The 16,370-nt window shown below is 34.0% G+C and overlaps 2 protein-coding genes across 2 annotated transcripts; one reads left to right on the top strand and one right to left on the bottom strand.

Moving 5' to 3' along the window:
- The first annotated feature begins 4,095 nt into the window (after positions 1-4,095).
- On the top strand, positions 4,096-7,346 carry LOC107488807 (2-phytyl-1,4-beta-naphthoquinone methyltransferase, chloroplastic). Its single transcript, XM_016109585.3, has 8 exons — positions 4,096-4,267; positions 4,355-4,419; positions 5,065-5,155; positions 5,518-5,600; positions 5,790-5,923; positions 6,010-6,071; positions 6,420-6,519; positions 6,974-7,346. Exons 1-8 carry the CDS (start codon positions 4,130-4,132, stop codon positions 7,072-7,074), a joined length of 774 nt encoding a protein of 257 aa, XP_015965071.1. The 5' UTR covers positions 4,096-4,129; the 3' UTR covers positions 7,075-7,346.
- Positions 7,347-8,046: 700 nt separating this feature from the next.
- Positions 8,047-11,212, bottom strand: LOC107488806 (cysteine-rich receptor-like protein kinase 2). The gene is made up of 7 exons (XM_016109584.3): positions 10,288-11,212; positions 10,090-10,203; positions 9,729-9,868; positions 9,443-9,653; positions 9,065-9,299; positions 8,773-8,923; positions 8,047-8,683 (listed from the first exon to the last, which is right to left on the bottom strand). The coding sequence occupies exons 1-7, from the start codon at positions 11,051-11,053 to the stop codon at positions 8,348-8,350; spliced, it is 1,953 nt and encodes a 650-aa protein (XP_015965070.1). The 5' UTR covers positions 11,054-11,212; the 3' UTR covers positions 8,047-8,347.
- Positions 11,213-16,370: the final 5,158 nt, after the last annotated feature.

Here is a 16,370-nt window from a genome sequence, read left to right as displayed (position 1 = left end):
GAAGGAGACAAGCTCATAAATCAAAATCAGAAGGCAGAAAATAAATCAAGAACAGAGTATTACCGGCAGCGAGTAACAGCGACGAAAGAGGAGGCGAGCTCGGCAACGAAACAGGACGCGCTGGTGGTTGCGGTGGTCAATGTCGTCGCTGCTGTGGCTGCGGGATGCGGTGACGATGGCGGTGGGCTGCTCGATTGGTGGTGGTAGGCTGGTGGCTATGCGACTGCGATGAGGGCTGATGGCTGTGGGTGCTGAACTGCTTGGGTGATTTCTGGAAACTTATTAGGATTTAGGGCTTCGTTTACGTTTAGGCGTTTTCTTTTTTTTTTTAAGAGCCAAAACGACACTGTTTAACACTTCAATTTTCAAACCAAAAACCGCTAAAAAAGGGACAGTTCTCCTAATTCATCGGTTAACTGCCTGTTCGACCGATTTTTTCACCATTTTTTTGCCAGGCAATTTCTAACTTTATCCGGACCGGCTAAGTGACCGATTTCCGGTTAATCCGATTGAACCGGCCAGTTCAGTTTGATTTTCAGAACCATGTAATTTACCCTAAAAAGTTATATTATGTTATCTTACGTTCAAGTAATTTTTTTATTTGGTTTAATTTTTAATTTGTGTTACACTTTTAGAATATTGAGATATTAAAAATTTGTATTATTTATTTGTTTTTATTTTTGGATTGTCGGATAATTAGATTTGATTGTTCTATTTTATGTTTCTATTATTATTTAGATGTAATTTAGTTGTATTATTTTTTATTATTTTAAAAAATATTGTTTATAGCATTTTAGAAGAAAATATGTGTAAACAAGAGGGGGAATAAGTTTTCGAGATTTTTTATTTTCTAAATTTTTAAAGATATTTTTTATTATTTGTTTCTTAATCGAATATATCTTATATCTGATTCAATCGACAAAGTTGTAGGCAGTGGCGGAACCAGAAATTTCATAAGAGGGGGGCCAATTAAATATAAAATATAACAAAAAATTAACAAAATATGATTTGTAGCATATATATAAAAAAAGTTATTATATTATATAAAAGTCAATGTTCAACTACATACTTTAAGATTTTGATATTTTTAAACTTGCTCGACGATGCTTCATGGAACTAAAATCATCAATTATCATCTCTGAAGTGAATTTTGAAGCAATTTCCTTTTCAATATATACAATCATACAATCTGCTAAAAATTCATCTTCCATCTTGTTTCGAAGCCTTGTTTTAATAATCTTCATAGCTGAAAAGGCCCGTTCAGTTGTTGCTGTTGTCACAGGAAGAGTCAAAACAAGACGAATTAATTTATCAATTAAAGGATATATATTTGATTTTCCTGTCTCTGTCAATTTTTGACACAATTCAGCAAGAGTAGACAAATTCTGAAAATCTGGAGCTTTAACCACATCAAGTTCATAATGTTGTAACTCATAATCCAATTGAATCTTTTCTTGCTCAGAAAAATCTAAAGAATAGAAATTCTTTACAAGATTGCATATGTTGCAAACACTGAATAACTTGAAAGCATCTTTAGGATCTAGAGATGTACTCAGTATGAGGAGCTCGGTTGCTTGCTCACTAAATCTACTATTTAGCTCTTTCAATTGAAAATCTATCACGCTAGTAAAAATGTCAACACGATAGTGGTGTTTAACAGTGACAACATCATTTTTACGACGAGACCGAATTATGTCACTAAAAGAAGCACCCATATCAGGTATCTGAATAGCATGATCATTGCAGAAAGAACTAACTTTCTCCAAAAGTGCTCCCCAACTACTATCTCTTAACTGTTGAATCAATGACTTTGTACTAGAAACCAGATGCATAGCATTCAAAATGTCTTGAGATTTTTGTTGCAATGCTTGACAAAGTTTATCAGTGATTCCCATGATTTCTTTCATCATATGCAAAATGAAAACAAAATCAAATGATAATAAAGATTTAAGAGCATAAGTAGCATCACCACGTTGAGAATATGTAGATCCATTAGTAGCCAAATCTTCCAGAACTGAAGTTATTGCTCCAAACATACGTAAAAGGCTACAAATTGAGTTGAAGTGAGAGCTCCACCTAGTATCTCCTGATCTTTTTAATGTGCCAATTTGATTTGCTCCCCTTCCTGTTTCAATTTGATTAGTTGCAACTAAATGGAAAATTTCAGTTGCATAAGCAGATCGTAATTCATCATTGCGTTTGCAAGAGCACACAACATTGATAATATTACTCAAACTTTGGAAAAAAGCATGAACATCAACAACTTCTTTAGCCGCAGCAACAAGAGCTAGCTGTAATTGATGAGCAAATCTTTACAAGACTTAACAGCAATATTATGAGGAGAATTAAGAGATTTACCCACATGAGATAAAAATGCACAATCCTTTCCATTATTCACTTTTTTCCAATTGCGAAATCCTCCTGATGTGAATGGACTTGATTTTCTAGAAAATAAATAGCATGGAAGACAAAATGCAGCATCCACTTCTGGCGAATATTCTAGCCAAGAAAAACTCTTAAACCAATGAGCTTTGAAACGACGAGGATGACTTTCTAGACCAGAAAGAGGGTACTCATCCATAATAAATTGATATGGTCCAAACTTTATGTATGCTCTACGGATTTTATCTTGTTGATTGATAGGATAATTCCAAATTTGCGGACGCTTTCCGGGATCACGCATCAATGTATCAATATTAACTTGATCTATTTCAGTCCTTGCTATTTTGGAAGCAGGGGGTTGAATATCTTGCTCAACAAGTTATGTCACAGGTTGCTCAATAATATTTTGAACATTACTCAAAGAATCTGAAGCTGAATTTTGTTCATCATATATTCTCTCTTTTCACTTGAAAAATGAGTGAATTGTTTTCATCTTTGACATTTTTAACTTAACTTGAACTATCTAACAAAAAAAAAACAAAAATAATTGCATATATATTATTTTCTTTAAAAAAAATGGTTTTTCTTCATATGTCTTGTTTTGGTATGAAAAGAAAATTAAAATGAGAAGAGTAGAAGACCAAAAGTTTGGAAACCACTAAAAGAGAGAGAAAAGTGGCGCTGATGCCTCTAATGGCTTGAAACAAATATTTGAAAAATGTACTAGTGTTACTTTAATTAATAGTATGGGTTTGGGCTAGTATAATAGAATCATTTTTATTAATTATTAGAATGGGCTATTTGTTAACAAGAGCAACAATAATTCAAATATCTAATACATAGTGCAGTTTTTAATTATTTTAATTTATAAAATTTTGTAACTTATATTTTTTTCAATATTATATATAAAAATAAATTTAATATTATTAATTATTACTATTTACTATTTTTTTTAAATTTTGGGGGGACCATGGCCACCTTAGGCCCCCTAAGATCCGCCACTGGTTGTAGGTTAGATCGGATTTAAACATAAAAAATGCTAATATTAAATTCGATCAAATGATTTTAATATGGATCGAATAAAAAATTTTATTGCTAATTTTTTGGTCCAATAAGAATCAATTTGTATTAGCTTTGAAAAAGACTTATTTTTTTCATTTTTAAAAAAAATATTTTTTAATAGACAAAAATAATTTCATATTTTAATAGACATTTTAAAAAAATTTCAAATATTAGAGACCCCTTTTGTTTCTACATTTTTTAAAAGTGAGATATTATACCATTATTAACTTTTAAGAAAACTAAATAATTTACTCTTTTAATAAAAATATTTTTAAATGACGTATTTAAATAAATTTTAAATTAAATAAAAGTAATTTATTTAAAAAAAAGTACTTTTTTTCACTAAAAAAAAATAATAAAACTACACTAAAATATTTTTTTCCCATCCGAACAAATTGGTTTGGTCCATATTTCCATATATTAGAATTATACCCTTTTAAATCATATTTGTATCATGCATCAATATAACATTAATTTAAAATATAAATTTTGTCCGAGTTCACCATGCATTAAACAAAAGTTAGGCATGTGTAACCAAAATATATTTATTGTAGTTAGGCATGTACTAAATGAAATAAATAAAAGTTGGGTACTTTAGAATATAAAAGTCTACCAAGAAAAGACTTGAGACTAATATAAAATGAAGAAAAAACAATAAGGTGATGTGGAAGGGAGAGAGAGAGATATGGCAACAATGCTGCTACTCCCTTTCCGAACTCTCATTCCTTCTTCTTCTTCCAGTTCAAACTTCCGACCGGCTCCGCTTCGTTGTTCCAACGATCGCCAGGCGCTCTTTAACCGCATTGCTCCTGTCTATGATAACGTGCGCCCCCCTCTTTTCAACCACTACAACCTCTTTCATAACTAGTTAACTAACTAACTAACTAACTTTCTTTCTTTCTTTTTGCAGCTGAATGATTTGCTGAGCTTGGGTCAGCATCGAATTTGGAAGCGCATGACTGTTTCCTGGGCTGGGTACCCGTTTTTTCTTCCTTTCATTGCTCTTTTACTTCAAAGTTTCTTTTTTTCATGATTGATTTCTTCTAGAAGGTTAAGTTGTCGTTTTCGCCAAATTGCTACACTCTAGCACTGAAGAACCTCAGCTTATATGCGCTTTACACTCTAAACTTTCGGAATAAAGGGTGCAAAAAATGCATACTTTTATTCAAAATTTAGTCTTCTAATAAAGGCTACCTTTGTTCGGTTAAGTCAAACACATCATTTGAAGGTGATTTTAGAAGAAAATTGAAAAAGCTGCTTTGACAATTTTAGGGGTTTGAAAGTTTAATTGTCAGCCCAGTGGTGAGGAGAGTTAGCACAAGTCCTAAAGGATCGGAATATTTACCAAAAGGTTGAAGGTTTGAGTCCTCTTTATTGCTGTGAGGCTACCTTCGTTAGGCTATATGTAAGAGCCTCCATAAGTTCCCATTGAGTGTGGAAATGCCCTGGCTTTTGTGGCTTGAACAAGTGCCGAATCCACCTAAACTTTTGTTAAATTGTGAGCCTGGGTTGAACAAGTATATAATATATATACATATACGTGCGCTCAGATGAAAAAGGGAAGGTTAGACATAACAAGATTCTGTTTCTGAAATTCATGTTTGTGTGAGTTTGGTACAGAGCTAAAGCAGGAGATCATGTGTTGGATATTTGCTGCGGAAGTGGCGATTTGTCCTTTCTCTTGTCCCAGAAAGTGGGGTCTGATGGAAAGGTTTCATTTTTCGTTTCATTTCATTTTATTTTGGATTTTCTAGTTATGTTAGTAAAATTTTGATAATAGGAATCTTCTCGTGTCTTGAGCAAAAATGCTATGTGCATATCAAAACTCAGCTACCATGTATTTGTGTATAAATACATGTGTTGTTTAACTTATTTTTAATGTGTATTTTGTATTTCAATGTGTATTTTAAATGGATGGCTGATTTTTTGTGTACACCTAGCATGGTTGGGTCTTGAGTATGTGAATTTTGGATCCAATAATATCAAGTAGGAGGTATTTTAATAGGAATAAGCATTTAGTTTATTATTTAATGAAAGTATGGTTGTGTTGAATGTTTTCTTTTGGGGCTGTAGGTGACTGGTCTTGATTTCTCCAAGGAACAACTATTGGTTGCCTCATCTAAACAGCACTCGAAGAACTGCTTCTCAAATATTGAGTGAGCATGGGTAATTTTAGCAGTGTGCAATCTGAAATAAATTTAAATAAATAAATAGATAACATTTGTCTAATGAATCTTTACAATTTTTAAGAGGGCATTCCTTTGTGTTTTGAGTTTTTTATTGTTGAGTGATTGACGACAAAAAAGAACAAAGAGTAAATAATCACCATTGTTGTCTTACCATAGGTGGATTGAAGGTGATGCTCTAGATTTGCCGTTTTCTAATGGTTCGTTTGATGCTATAACAATGGGCTATGGTCTTAGAAACGTAGTTGATAGGCCTAAAGCTATGCAGGAAATTTTAAGAGTCCTAAAAGCCGGTAGCTTTTTCTTATCTTAATTACATTAATATGATTATTGGTGTTTATTTGCAACTTTGACACCTCCAATATTTCCATTTGCTAAGGCTCTAGAGTGGCTATCCTTGATTTCAATAAAAGTGAAGAGTTGCTGACTTCTACGATTACGGTATGTCTCTTTCTCGCCGTTTTGTCTGAGTTACAATAATAATATGCCTGGTGGTTCTATTTCATTGTGTAGGAATCTTATCATTCATATCAATTTGGCTTAGTTAAGGATGTAAAAATGAAAAGGAAGCATATTCTGTTGAGCAATGTCTACTTCTGTTCACCACCACTCCCTAGGAACACATATATTTGTCATTGAATAATTGCAGATAAAAGTATATGGTCTTTTTTCGTACATGAATATCGATCGATCACTATTTATTTCTGCAGATTTGATTCACTCACTTTAATCTTCATGATTTTCTTTCACCGGCTAAAGGTTTGACTCCCATGTTTCCTCGTCAAATAGGAATGGATGATTGACAATGTTGTTGTTCCAGTGGCATCTGCTTATGGCCTTTCAGAGGACTACAAATATCTTAAGACTTCAATAAGAGGATTTTTAACAGGTTTGGTTTCAGTTTCTTTTATAAGAACAAACATTTTGATCCAGTTTTTGTTCTAGTCCAATATGCTTTTTTAACAGGTTCGGCTTCAATTCCAGGCTATAAGAACAAACTCTATGATCCAATTTTTGTTATAATCCAATATGCTTAATTATATTTATCAGAAAATTATTTAATATGGGCAGTAACAACAATAAGTTGTGTCCTTTTACCTATCTTCTCCAAACTTGCCATGGATCGACATACTTAATTCCGTTTTTACATGGTTTATTTTGCTGCTCTGGAGTAAGAGGACTTTAGTTTACATACTTTGAGCAAGTGAGATTCTTGTAATTCAGAAGCGTGTTTTGTATTAGGAAGCAAAGAAAAGGGAATAAAGAGATAAATACTTATGTCCATTGGTGGTAGAGCTTTGTCATATTGATTACCTAACTTAAGAATTTATCCTTTTCTGCAGGGAAGGAATTGGAGAAACTTGCTTTAGAAGTTGGATTTTCCAGTGCTCGACATTATGAGCTCAGTGGAGGCTTGATGGGGTGCTTGGTAGCTATGCGTTAGCTGAAATATATGAAGTAGAACAACCGCCTCCATTTGAACTGCTTAGCTTGTAAAATCATATAGTATACAGTTGCTTCTAAAAAAAGTAACTATAGTTCTTGCCTTCTATTTTGATGCCTCATGATAGCTGATGAAGGCTTGTACTTATTTTATTTGCAATTGTTAACATTACTAGGCAACACACTACTCAAGTTTTCTTATTCTAAATATCCTCTGTCACAAATAGTGGTCCTTAAATTATAAACTATTGTATATTATTAGACCTGCCCAAATCTCATTGGTTCTAGGTAAGCCTCGGAATAGTTTCTATACTAAGTTACAATGGATTTTAGGGTGATATCTAGCCTAAACTTTCTCCTTATAATAGCTATATATTCTATATATGGTAATATAATATTTATGCGTAAAGTAATAATTAAGTCTCTGAAAATTTTGACTTCGAACTAATTAGTTTCTGAAGAAAAAAAAGTACCAATTTGATCCCCTACGATAGCAAATGGTGGACACGTTATATCCTTCTATCAATTCACCACGTAAAATTTAACAGTGGTGCTTATATGTACGGTTAACTACTATGTACGAACAATTTTTGGAGTAAAACTTCACCTGTTTTAGTAAGATTCATTATGAATAGAGAGCAGTTAATAAATGTTATATAGAAACTCAAGATAATGAATGTTTTACTGTCTAAAATTACATTGTTTCTATGCTCATGTACAGCAATGGGACACACACCATTGTAGATAACGAAATACATAGGCAACTCCATTTCGTTTCGCACTATCTATTGACGGATAGACATACAACTCCACTGTTTATTATCTTGGAGGATTTAATTGGTACTTTTTTTTTTCAAATACTAATTAGTCCTAGGTTAAAATCCTCGAGTATCTAATTGTCATTTTACTCTAATATTTACACATAGTAGATAATTATTATACACATAAATGTAGCTTTCATATGGAAACATGATGCACTATACATGCATTCTTCACTGCATGAATGTTTCATTTGACATATTCAGTTCTGGTAAAGTAATTATTAATTATGGGCTGTTACATATCTGATTGATCCAAATTTCTATAATGCATGTTAATCATAGGTATATACAGTATGTACTGTCTTCTTGCCAAAACACCCATTGGAATTTGGCTTTATAGGTTCCCATATCCAAAGCATGCATTTAAATTCATAGGTCTAAGCCAGATCATGCCATTCAAAAGTGAAGACGATAGACATGCTGTATGGAGTGTGTTTCTCTGCATCTTCATGGTCACCTCGGATAAAACGAGCTATGCGACATGGTAGCAATTGATGTTGGTACATTGAGAGGGGAAGATGGGTCGCTACTCATGTCGTGCAGTTCCATGGTACTCTCATCTAGGAAGGGTGGATTATAGGGAGCAGCAAGGTGCTCCTCCTTCTTTGTTAACATATGTAGTGCCTTTGACATAGTTGGTCTCAGTGTAGGGTTCTCTTGGATGCATAGAAGACCTATATGAACCACTCTTAAAACCTCATTCTTAGTATTGCTGCTGTTATGGTTATGCAACTGAAGATTTGGATCAAATAATTGTGCTGCAGTCCCCATCTGGAAATGCTTCCATACCTGATGTTGCAAAATGACAAGATAAAAGTAAGAACAGTTAGAAAGGTATTAATAATGTACATTTGAAATGAAATTAAGACAACTCTCACAATTGTAACTAGGCTGTCTGAATATTCTGTTGTTTTGCCTCCGTTGTTCTGTCTCCCAGTAACTGTCTCTAACAGTAACACTCCAAAACTATATACATCGGCCTTTTCTGTTAACTGACCATGAGCCAAGTACTCTGGAGCCATATAGCCCCTACAGGTCCATGTGAAAACAAGAGCATACTAATTCAGACATCATAGACACAAGTTTTCTGTAATGAAACTTGGCTCCTAGTCTAATCTGTTTGATTTTTAATTAGTTCCACGAAATTGTATTATTATCGTTGATACTTACAAAGTTCCTGCTATAGCTGTACTTATGTGGCTCTTGTCTTCTTGAAAGGATCTAGCCAAACCAAAATCTGCAATTTTTGCACGAAGCTTTGAATCCAATAGGATGTTGCTAGCTTTTATATCTCTGTGAATTATCCTGATTTCAGAGTTCTCATGCAGGTAAACTAGTCCTTCAGCTGTCCCAACAATAATTTCATATCTCTTCTCCCATTTCAGTTCCCTTCCCTTATTTCTGTCTATAAATGTATGAATTTAGATGTATTATGTTTACTTCACATTGTGATAAGAATCGCTATCTAGATTACAGGCAATGAAATGGTTTCTTTTTCTCTTTTCATATCTGAGAAAAGAAAACCAACTATATGAGTTTGTCAATTACCAAAAATGAAGCAGTCAAGACTTCTGTTGGGAAGAAATTCATATACAAGCAAGTTTTCAGGTCTTGAACAGCTGCATCCTAACAGTCTAACTAGATTCTTGTGTTCGATTTGGCTAATTATGTTAACTTCATTGTAGAAATCCACAGCTCTATGTCTGTTGTTGAAATATAACCGCTTGACGGCAATCTGTCTTCCATCAGGTAGAACTCCCTGCAAGAGCAAATTGTAAGAGTGCCTTTCATATGTCAAAATCGTTGGTATAAGGTACACAAATGAGAGAACTACCTTATAAACTGTTCCGAATCCTCCTTGGCCTAACTTGTTAGCATCATCAAAGGATCCAGTCGCCTTTTCCAGTGTAGAGTACTTGAAATTCAAGCCACTGCAGTGAAGGGACTTTGCTAGTTTTTTCGCATCATATGAACCTTGAAGCCAGAACAATGATCGAGATGAGTAAGCATTCTTAAACATAATTGTCTCCTAATATATTATTGTACCTCAATTTGTTAACAGGGCAACATGAGGATCACTAAGAGGACAAGGGCTATGATATATGGAGAAATGCAAACACTATTAACGTTTCGGATATTCGCAGAAGTCATCATTCTCATAAGCAAGTACAGTAAGGTACTAATAAGTCACTTACCTCTTCTTTTGTTTTGAATGTATCTGTGTTTCCAGATATAAATCCCAATAACAATTCCAACCACCAGAACAACCACTGAACTGACTATTGGAACAACTAGCACTGCTACGTTCACTGCACAAGATACAACAGTAAAAAGTATTCAAATTTTCTTCAATCTGGAAGCTGGATCCTTAATTGGAACTGCAATTCACTTACCTTTTGAACTCCCATTTTGTTGTTCCTTGTTGAGAAAATCTGTGTCTGAGTACCTCATGAAGCAACCGGTGTTAAGTGCTCGCCCTTCCGACCAAGGCAAGCATCCCAATATAGAAGAAGATGCGTTCTCAAGACATGCTTTGCAAGATCTTGGGTCCAAATTCCTCCAACAATCAGCCAGAACATAAGCGGACGCATTAATTGTTCCTGACACAGAAACCTTAACTCTAGCATAGCCAAGGTTGTTTGGTGCATCTTGAACTGCTGTTGAAATTGCTTGCTTTGCTGCTGCTTGAAAACTCGAGTTCTTCCTAGTTGTGTTCCCACATATAGCCTTGTCTCCTGCTCCTGAATACTGATTAAAGAAACTATAGTTCTGAACCCTCATGAAGCAACCATCAAGGTAAATTCGACCACCGTTATAAGGGAAGCATCCGGCAAGAACCGTGCGTGCCTCAGCGTTACACAATGCGCAATCAAGTAAGGAAAGATCGCCATAGCACTGAAACAGGCCATAGTTAGTGTCTGGTCCTGTGCCTGCAACTGCTGTTGCAAAGATATTAGTGCTAATCTGTTGAGTGATATTGTCCATGGCTGTAACGAAATTCGGAACAAAGGTGGTGTTGTTGTGCTCAAATTGATTGCCACATGTGATTTGGATCGTTTTCGCCCTTGGTTCTGCTATTGAACTCTCTGATAGTAACAGTGCTTCAATGATAAGGTAAACAAAGCATTGAGAGGAGATGAAAGAGTCTGTTCTCTTCATTTTGTATGCAACTATGCTAAGAGTTAAAATGGTGACAACACTATTCAACCAAAGAAGAATCAGAAAACAAAGAAAGAAGAGTGACCATTAAGGTAACTCAACAACGTTTGAAGTGAGAATTGAATTGTGAAGTTGCCATGTGAGATGTGAGCTGGATTATGTGGTAGTGAGTTTAGAAAGAAGCAACTTCAGAGTGGAAAATTTTCTATGCAAATACGCGGTAATACAATGGAAATTTGTGTTCGTGGGTCCCAACTAAGTGGGCCCACAAGTTAAAAACAAATTAGAAAAAAAAAGAAACAAGTGGCAAAAGCCACCGGGGAGAGAGAGGTTTCTTTTCAAGTTTTGAAAGAAAGCAAAAGGAGGCAGAGGGCTTTCACGGGAGAAGAAGAAAAATTGGAAAAAAAAAGGTATGTTATTTTAATATTTTTTATCTGATTAAATTGGTAAATTTATTTTATTTTTTATGAAATTTTAGTATGTTATTTTTAGTGTAAAGATGAACATTAGCATATAATTTGTTAGTTATATTTTTTTTTGGTTAATTTGAGATACTAATTTTTGTGGAGAATTTATATTGATTCCATCAGTTTTGATGATGTATTTTGTAGATTGTTGAGATGCCTTAGTATTATTAGAAATATTGTTTGTGTACCCATTATTTTGATAGTGAAAGATTTTACTGGATTAGATCTCGTAAATTTTTTTTGTCCCTCTTTTAGGGGTTTTTTCATGAGAAAAATTCTAATATTTGATTATTTAATTTTTACCATTATATTTGCTACTTGGAGTATCTTTGGTATTGTCTATTTAATCGCACAGGTTGTGAAAAAAATGATTTTTTTAGTGTTTTTGCTGTTAGACAGGTTCTTATTGAACCTCAATTTTTCCAACAAAGTGGTATCTAGAGCCTTGGTTATTTATTTCTGTGCTAATTAAATGGAAGAAAATACTCATGAACCAAATATGGCCAAAATGAATTTCTAAAATTATTCGATTTGGAAGACCCTCATGAAAGATATGTTGTATAGCAAGGACTTGTATGATCATATGGAGGGGGATAAATCCAAAGGTACCAAATCTGATACTGAATGGAAGAAACTGAATTGGAAGGCAGTTGTTTTGATTTGGCAATGATTTGATCTTAACGTGTATCCACATGTTAACACCGAAATGAATGCTGAAAAGATGTGGAAGAAATTGAAGGAGTTATATAAGAGAAAGAATGTGCAAAACAAAGCATTTTTATTAGGAAGCTTATCAATATGAAGTATATTGAAGATAAATCAATGTTGGAGCACTTGAGCATTTTTTAGGAGACGGTTAACCAACTGACAAATAATGAAACCACTTTGAATGATGTTGCAAGTCTTGTTGTTGAAATCTTTACTTGATAGTTGGAAAGTTTTTATTGTGACACTGACTAATTCAGCTCCAAATGGAAAGTTGACGTTAGCAATGGTTAAAGAGAGCATGTTGAATGAAGAAGCCAGAAAAAGAGAGCGAGGTTTGATTAATGCCTCCTCCCGGTCAGAAGCACATGTTTCAGAGTCACGGGGAGAAGTCAAAGTAGAAAACCTCACAGTTCTGACAAGTCAGAGAGTCAAAGCAAATCAAGAAAAAAGTACAAGTCAAAAAAGGAGTTCATTTGTCACCATTGTAGCAAGTCAGAAAATATCAAGAGGTATTGTAGGTTCTTGAAAAGATAATAATCAAGGGAAAGAAATGAAGACAAAGGTAAAGATAGTGATAAAGAAACTGTGTTATTGTTTATAAAGATGTTCTTATCACATATAATAGAAATTATTTGAATTTTGTCTGTGATGATTCTACTTAGATTATGGACTCTGGTGCCTCATGTCATGTCACTCTGAGGCGTGAATTTTTCACTTCCTATACTGTTGGAAATTTTGGCAAGGTTAAATTGGGAAATAAAGGAGTGTGTGATATCATTGGTATGGGTGATATATGGTTTGAAACCAACATGGGATGCAAGAAGCATTTATTTTCCGTGAAAGATACAACTTTAGTTATACTCATTCTTTTGTTTGAAAGCATGTTAGAGTATCATTTTATAATTTTGGATCTCATAGGAGATCACATGTTCTATATTTAGTTTACACTAATATTTGCACTATAGATGCTAAGCCACTAGGCGATGCATCATATTTTGTTACTTTTATTGATTATTATTCTCGAAAAGTGTAGGCTTTTGTTTTAAAATCTAAAGATCAAGTGTTCGATATCTTCAAACACTTTCATGCAAGTGTTGAAAGAGAAACATGAAGAAAATTGAAATGTGTTCGAGCAGATAATAGTGATGAATACAGGGGTGCATTTGAAGAGTATTGTAAAGGACATAGGATTAAGTTTGAGAAGACGGTTCCTAAAACTTCTCAACATAATGGAGTTGTAGAGAGAATGAATCGTACTATCAATGATAAAGTCAGGTGTATGCTTTCTCATGCAAAGTTGCCTATATCTTTTTGGGGGTGAAGCGATGAGGACTGCAGTAGATCTGATCAATCTTTCTCCTTCAATTCCACTAAATGGTGATGTTTTAGAGAAAGTTTAGAGAGAAAAAAGTCTCCTATAGTCACTTGCAGGTGTTCGACTGTAGAAATTTTGTTCACATTCCAAGATATGAAAGGTCCAAACTTGATAGAAAGTCAAAGCAGTGTATCTTCATGGGTTATGATCACAAAGACTTTGGTTACAGATTATGGAATCCGGTGAATAAGAAAATAACTAGAAATCGAGATGTGATTTTTCTTGAAGACCAAACTATTGAAGACCTTGAGAAAACAGATTAGCCAACAATAACTATTAGACGTTCTACTGATAGTGAACCTGGTCCTTCCACTAGACCTCCTGTTGATGGGGAGATGTACAAGTTGATAATGTTGGTGATGATTTGCATAATGAACCTACACCTCAACCTGAGGTGCCAGATACAGAAATTTCATCAGATGTTGAAGTCCTATCTGAACCACCAGTTGAGCCTGAATTGAGAAGATTTACTAGAGAGTTTCATCTTTCTAAAAAATACTCTCCTTACGATAGGGGTGTGCATGGGCCGGGTGAAACCGGGTTTGATGTGACCCAGACCCGGCCCGAAATATATACCGGGCCTATTTGTTAGACCCGAACCCGACCCTAGACCCGATGAAACCTATACACTTTCGGGCCACGATTATACCGGGTAAAAACCGGGTGAAAACCGGGCCGTTAACATTATGTTACCTTGATACCTTCTTGTAAGTTAGCATGTAAAAATATCCAAATTTCCAAGACTCCAACTATTATTTGACATGGTAAAATTCACTTAGAAAAATATAATAAGAACCAACTTTTCTCTAAAATTAAAGCATAACCATAATCAATACTAATATTGCCTAATAACACAAAATATTTAAATTAATACAAATAACACAAGATTATGCATTAGTCTAAAGTCTTATGCATTTTAAATATAAAACATTAACTTATAGTCTTATAATAACTAATAACACAAAATATTAAATCTTCGGGCCGGGCCGGGCCATGCACACCCCTACCTTACGAATATGTGATGAATACTAAGACTGAGGAGTCAGAGAGCTATCAGAAAGCTAAGTCCGATGAGCATAAGGAAGATTGGTTGAAGGCCATGTAAGAAGAAATAAAATCTTTGCATGAGAATCATACGTTTGAATTGGTGATGCTACCAAAGGGTAAGAGAGCATTAAAAAATAAATAGGTGTTCAAATTGAAAGCAAATGGAAATGTCTCACGGCCAAGGTACAAAGCTCGATTGGTTGTGAAAGGTTTTGAGTAAAAGAAAGGTATTGATTTTCAGAATATTTTTTCTCCAATTGTGAAGATGTTCTTTATTCAAGTTATGCTTGGACTGGCAGCTAAGTTGAATTTAGAGGTTGAGCAGCTTGATGTGAAGACTGTCTTCCTTCACGGTGACATAGATAAAAAAATTTATATGGAACAACCAGAGGATTTTGAGGTTAAAGGAAATGAGCATCTTATATGCAAGTTGAAGAAGAGCTTATATGGGGTGAAGCAAGCACCAAGGCAGTGGTACATGAAGTTTGATTCCTTCATGAAAGGTCATGGGTATAGTAAGACTTCTTCTAATCATTGTGTGTATATTAAGAAATTCCCTGATAGTGATTTTATAATTCTCTTGCTTTATATTGATGACATGTTAATTGTTGGTCATGACACTAAGAAGATTGAAAGTCTTAAGAAAGACTTGAACAGATCTTTGCTATGAAGGATTTGGGTCCTGCAAAAAAAATTCTTGGCATGAGTATTACTCGTAACAGGAAGAATGAAAAACTGTGGTTGTCGCAGCAAAAGTATATTGAGAAGGTTTTAGAGAGATTTAGCATAAGTAATTCCAAACCTGTTAATACTCTACCTGCTAGTCATTTCAAGCTGAGTTCGCGACAATGTCCTACAAGTGAGAAAGAGAAAGTAGAAATGAAGAAGATTCCTTATGCATTCACAGTTGGCAGTTTATGTATGCTTTGGTTTGCACCAAGCCGGATATTGCTCATGTTGTTGGAGTTGTTAGTCGGTTTCTCTTTAATTCTGGCAAAGAAGCAAGCAGTGAAGTGGATTCTTAGATACTTTAATGGTACTTCTAGAGTTTGTTTATACTTTGGGAGTGGCCAACCTGTGTTGGATGGTTACATAGATATGGATATGGCTGAAGATCTTGATTTAAGGAAGTCTACTTCTGGTTATATGATGACTTTTGTAGGGAGAGCTGTGTCGTGACAATCTTGACTTCAGAAATGTGTTGCTTTGTCTACTACAGAGGCAGAATACATTGTTGTTGTTGAAACTTCTAAAGAACTCTTATGGATGAAAAAATTTCTACAAGAGTTAGGCATCAATTAAGAGAAGTTTGTGTTATTTTGTGACAATTAAAGTGATATCCATCTCAGTAAGAATCTGACGTTTCATTCTAAATTGAAGCACATAGAGGTGAGTAGTGATGGACCCAGAAAATTTAAAGAGTGGGGACAAAAATATATATCCTAAAATAAATTTGGTTGAATATTGCTAATTATGTTAAAAATATAATAGAGATATAAAAATTAAAAAGACTTAGTCAATATTTTCATTTTTAAAATACTATTCATTATATATAATTTATAAAAAATATTTTTTTATTTTTAAAATTTGAACTTAAAATATTTTAATTAAATTATAGATAATTTATCATCCTAACTAATTTTATTTTTATTTATCTTTATATAAATTTAATAATAAAAAATTAAATTAATTGACATGTTAGCACCTATTAATATATTAG

The sequence above is a fragment of the Arachis duranensis genome, chromosome 5, assembly GCF_000817695.3.
Source record: "Arachis duranensis cultivar V14167 chromosome 5, aradu.V14167.gnm2.J7QH, whole genome shotgun sequence".
In the NCBI taxonomy this organism is placed as follows: domain Eukaryota; kingdom Viridiplantae; phylum Streptophyta; class Magnoliopsida; order Fabales; family Fabaceae; genus Arachis; species Arachis duranensis.
This window is presented reverse-complemented; position numbering and strand designations above follow the sequence as displayed.

Coding starts and splice junctions, on each gene's coding strand:
- LOC107488807 (XM_016109585.3), top strand. CDS start 4,130: ATGGCAACAATGCTGCTACTCCCTTTCCGAACTCTCATTCCTTCTTCT. Junction 5,601..5,789: donor AACTGCTTCTCAAATATTGA/GTGAGCATGGGT, acceptor GTCTTACCATAG/GTGGATTGAAGGTGATGCTC. Junction 5,924..6,009: donor TTTAAGAGTCCTAAAAGCCG/GTAGCTTTTTCT, acceptor CCATTTGCTAAG/GCTCTAGAGTGGCTATCCTT.
- LOC107488806 (XM_016109584.3), bottom strand. CDS start 11,053: ATGAAGAGAACAGACTCTTTCATCTCCTCTCAATGCTTTGTTTACCTT. Junction 9,654..9,728: donor GATTCGGAACAGTTTATAAG/GTAGTTCTCTCA, acceptor TTGCTCTTGCAG/GGAGTTCTACCTGATGGAAG. Junction 9,300..9,442: donor TCTTGACTGCTTCATTTTTG/GTAATTGACAAA, acceptor ATACATTTATAG/ACAGAAATAAGGGAAGGGAA.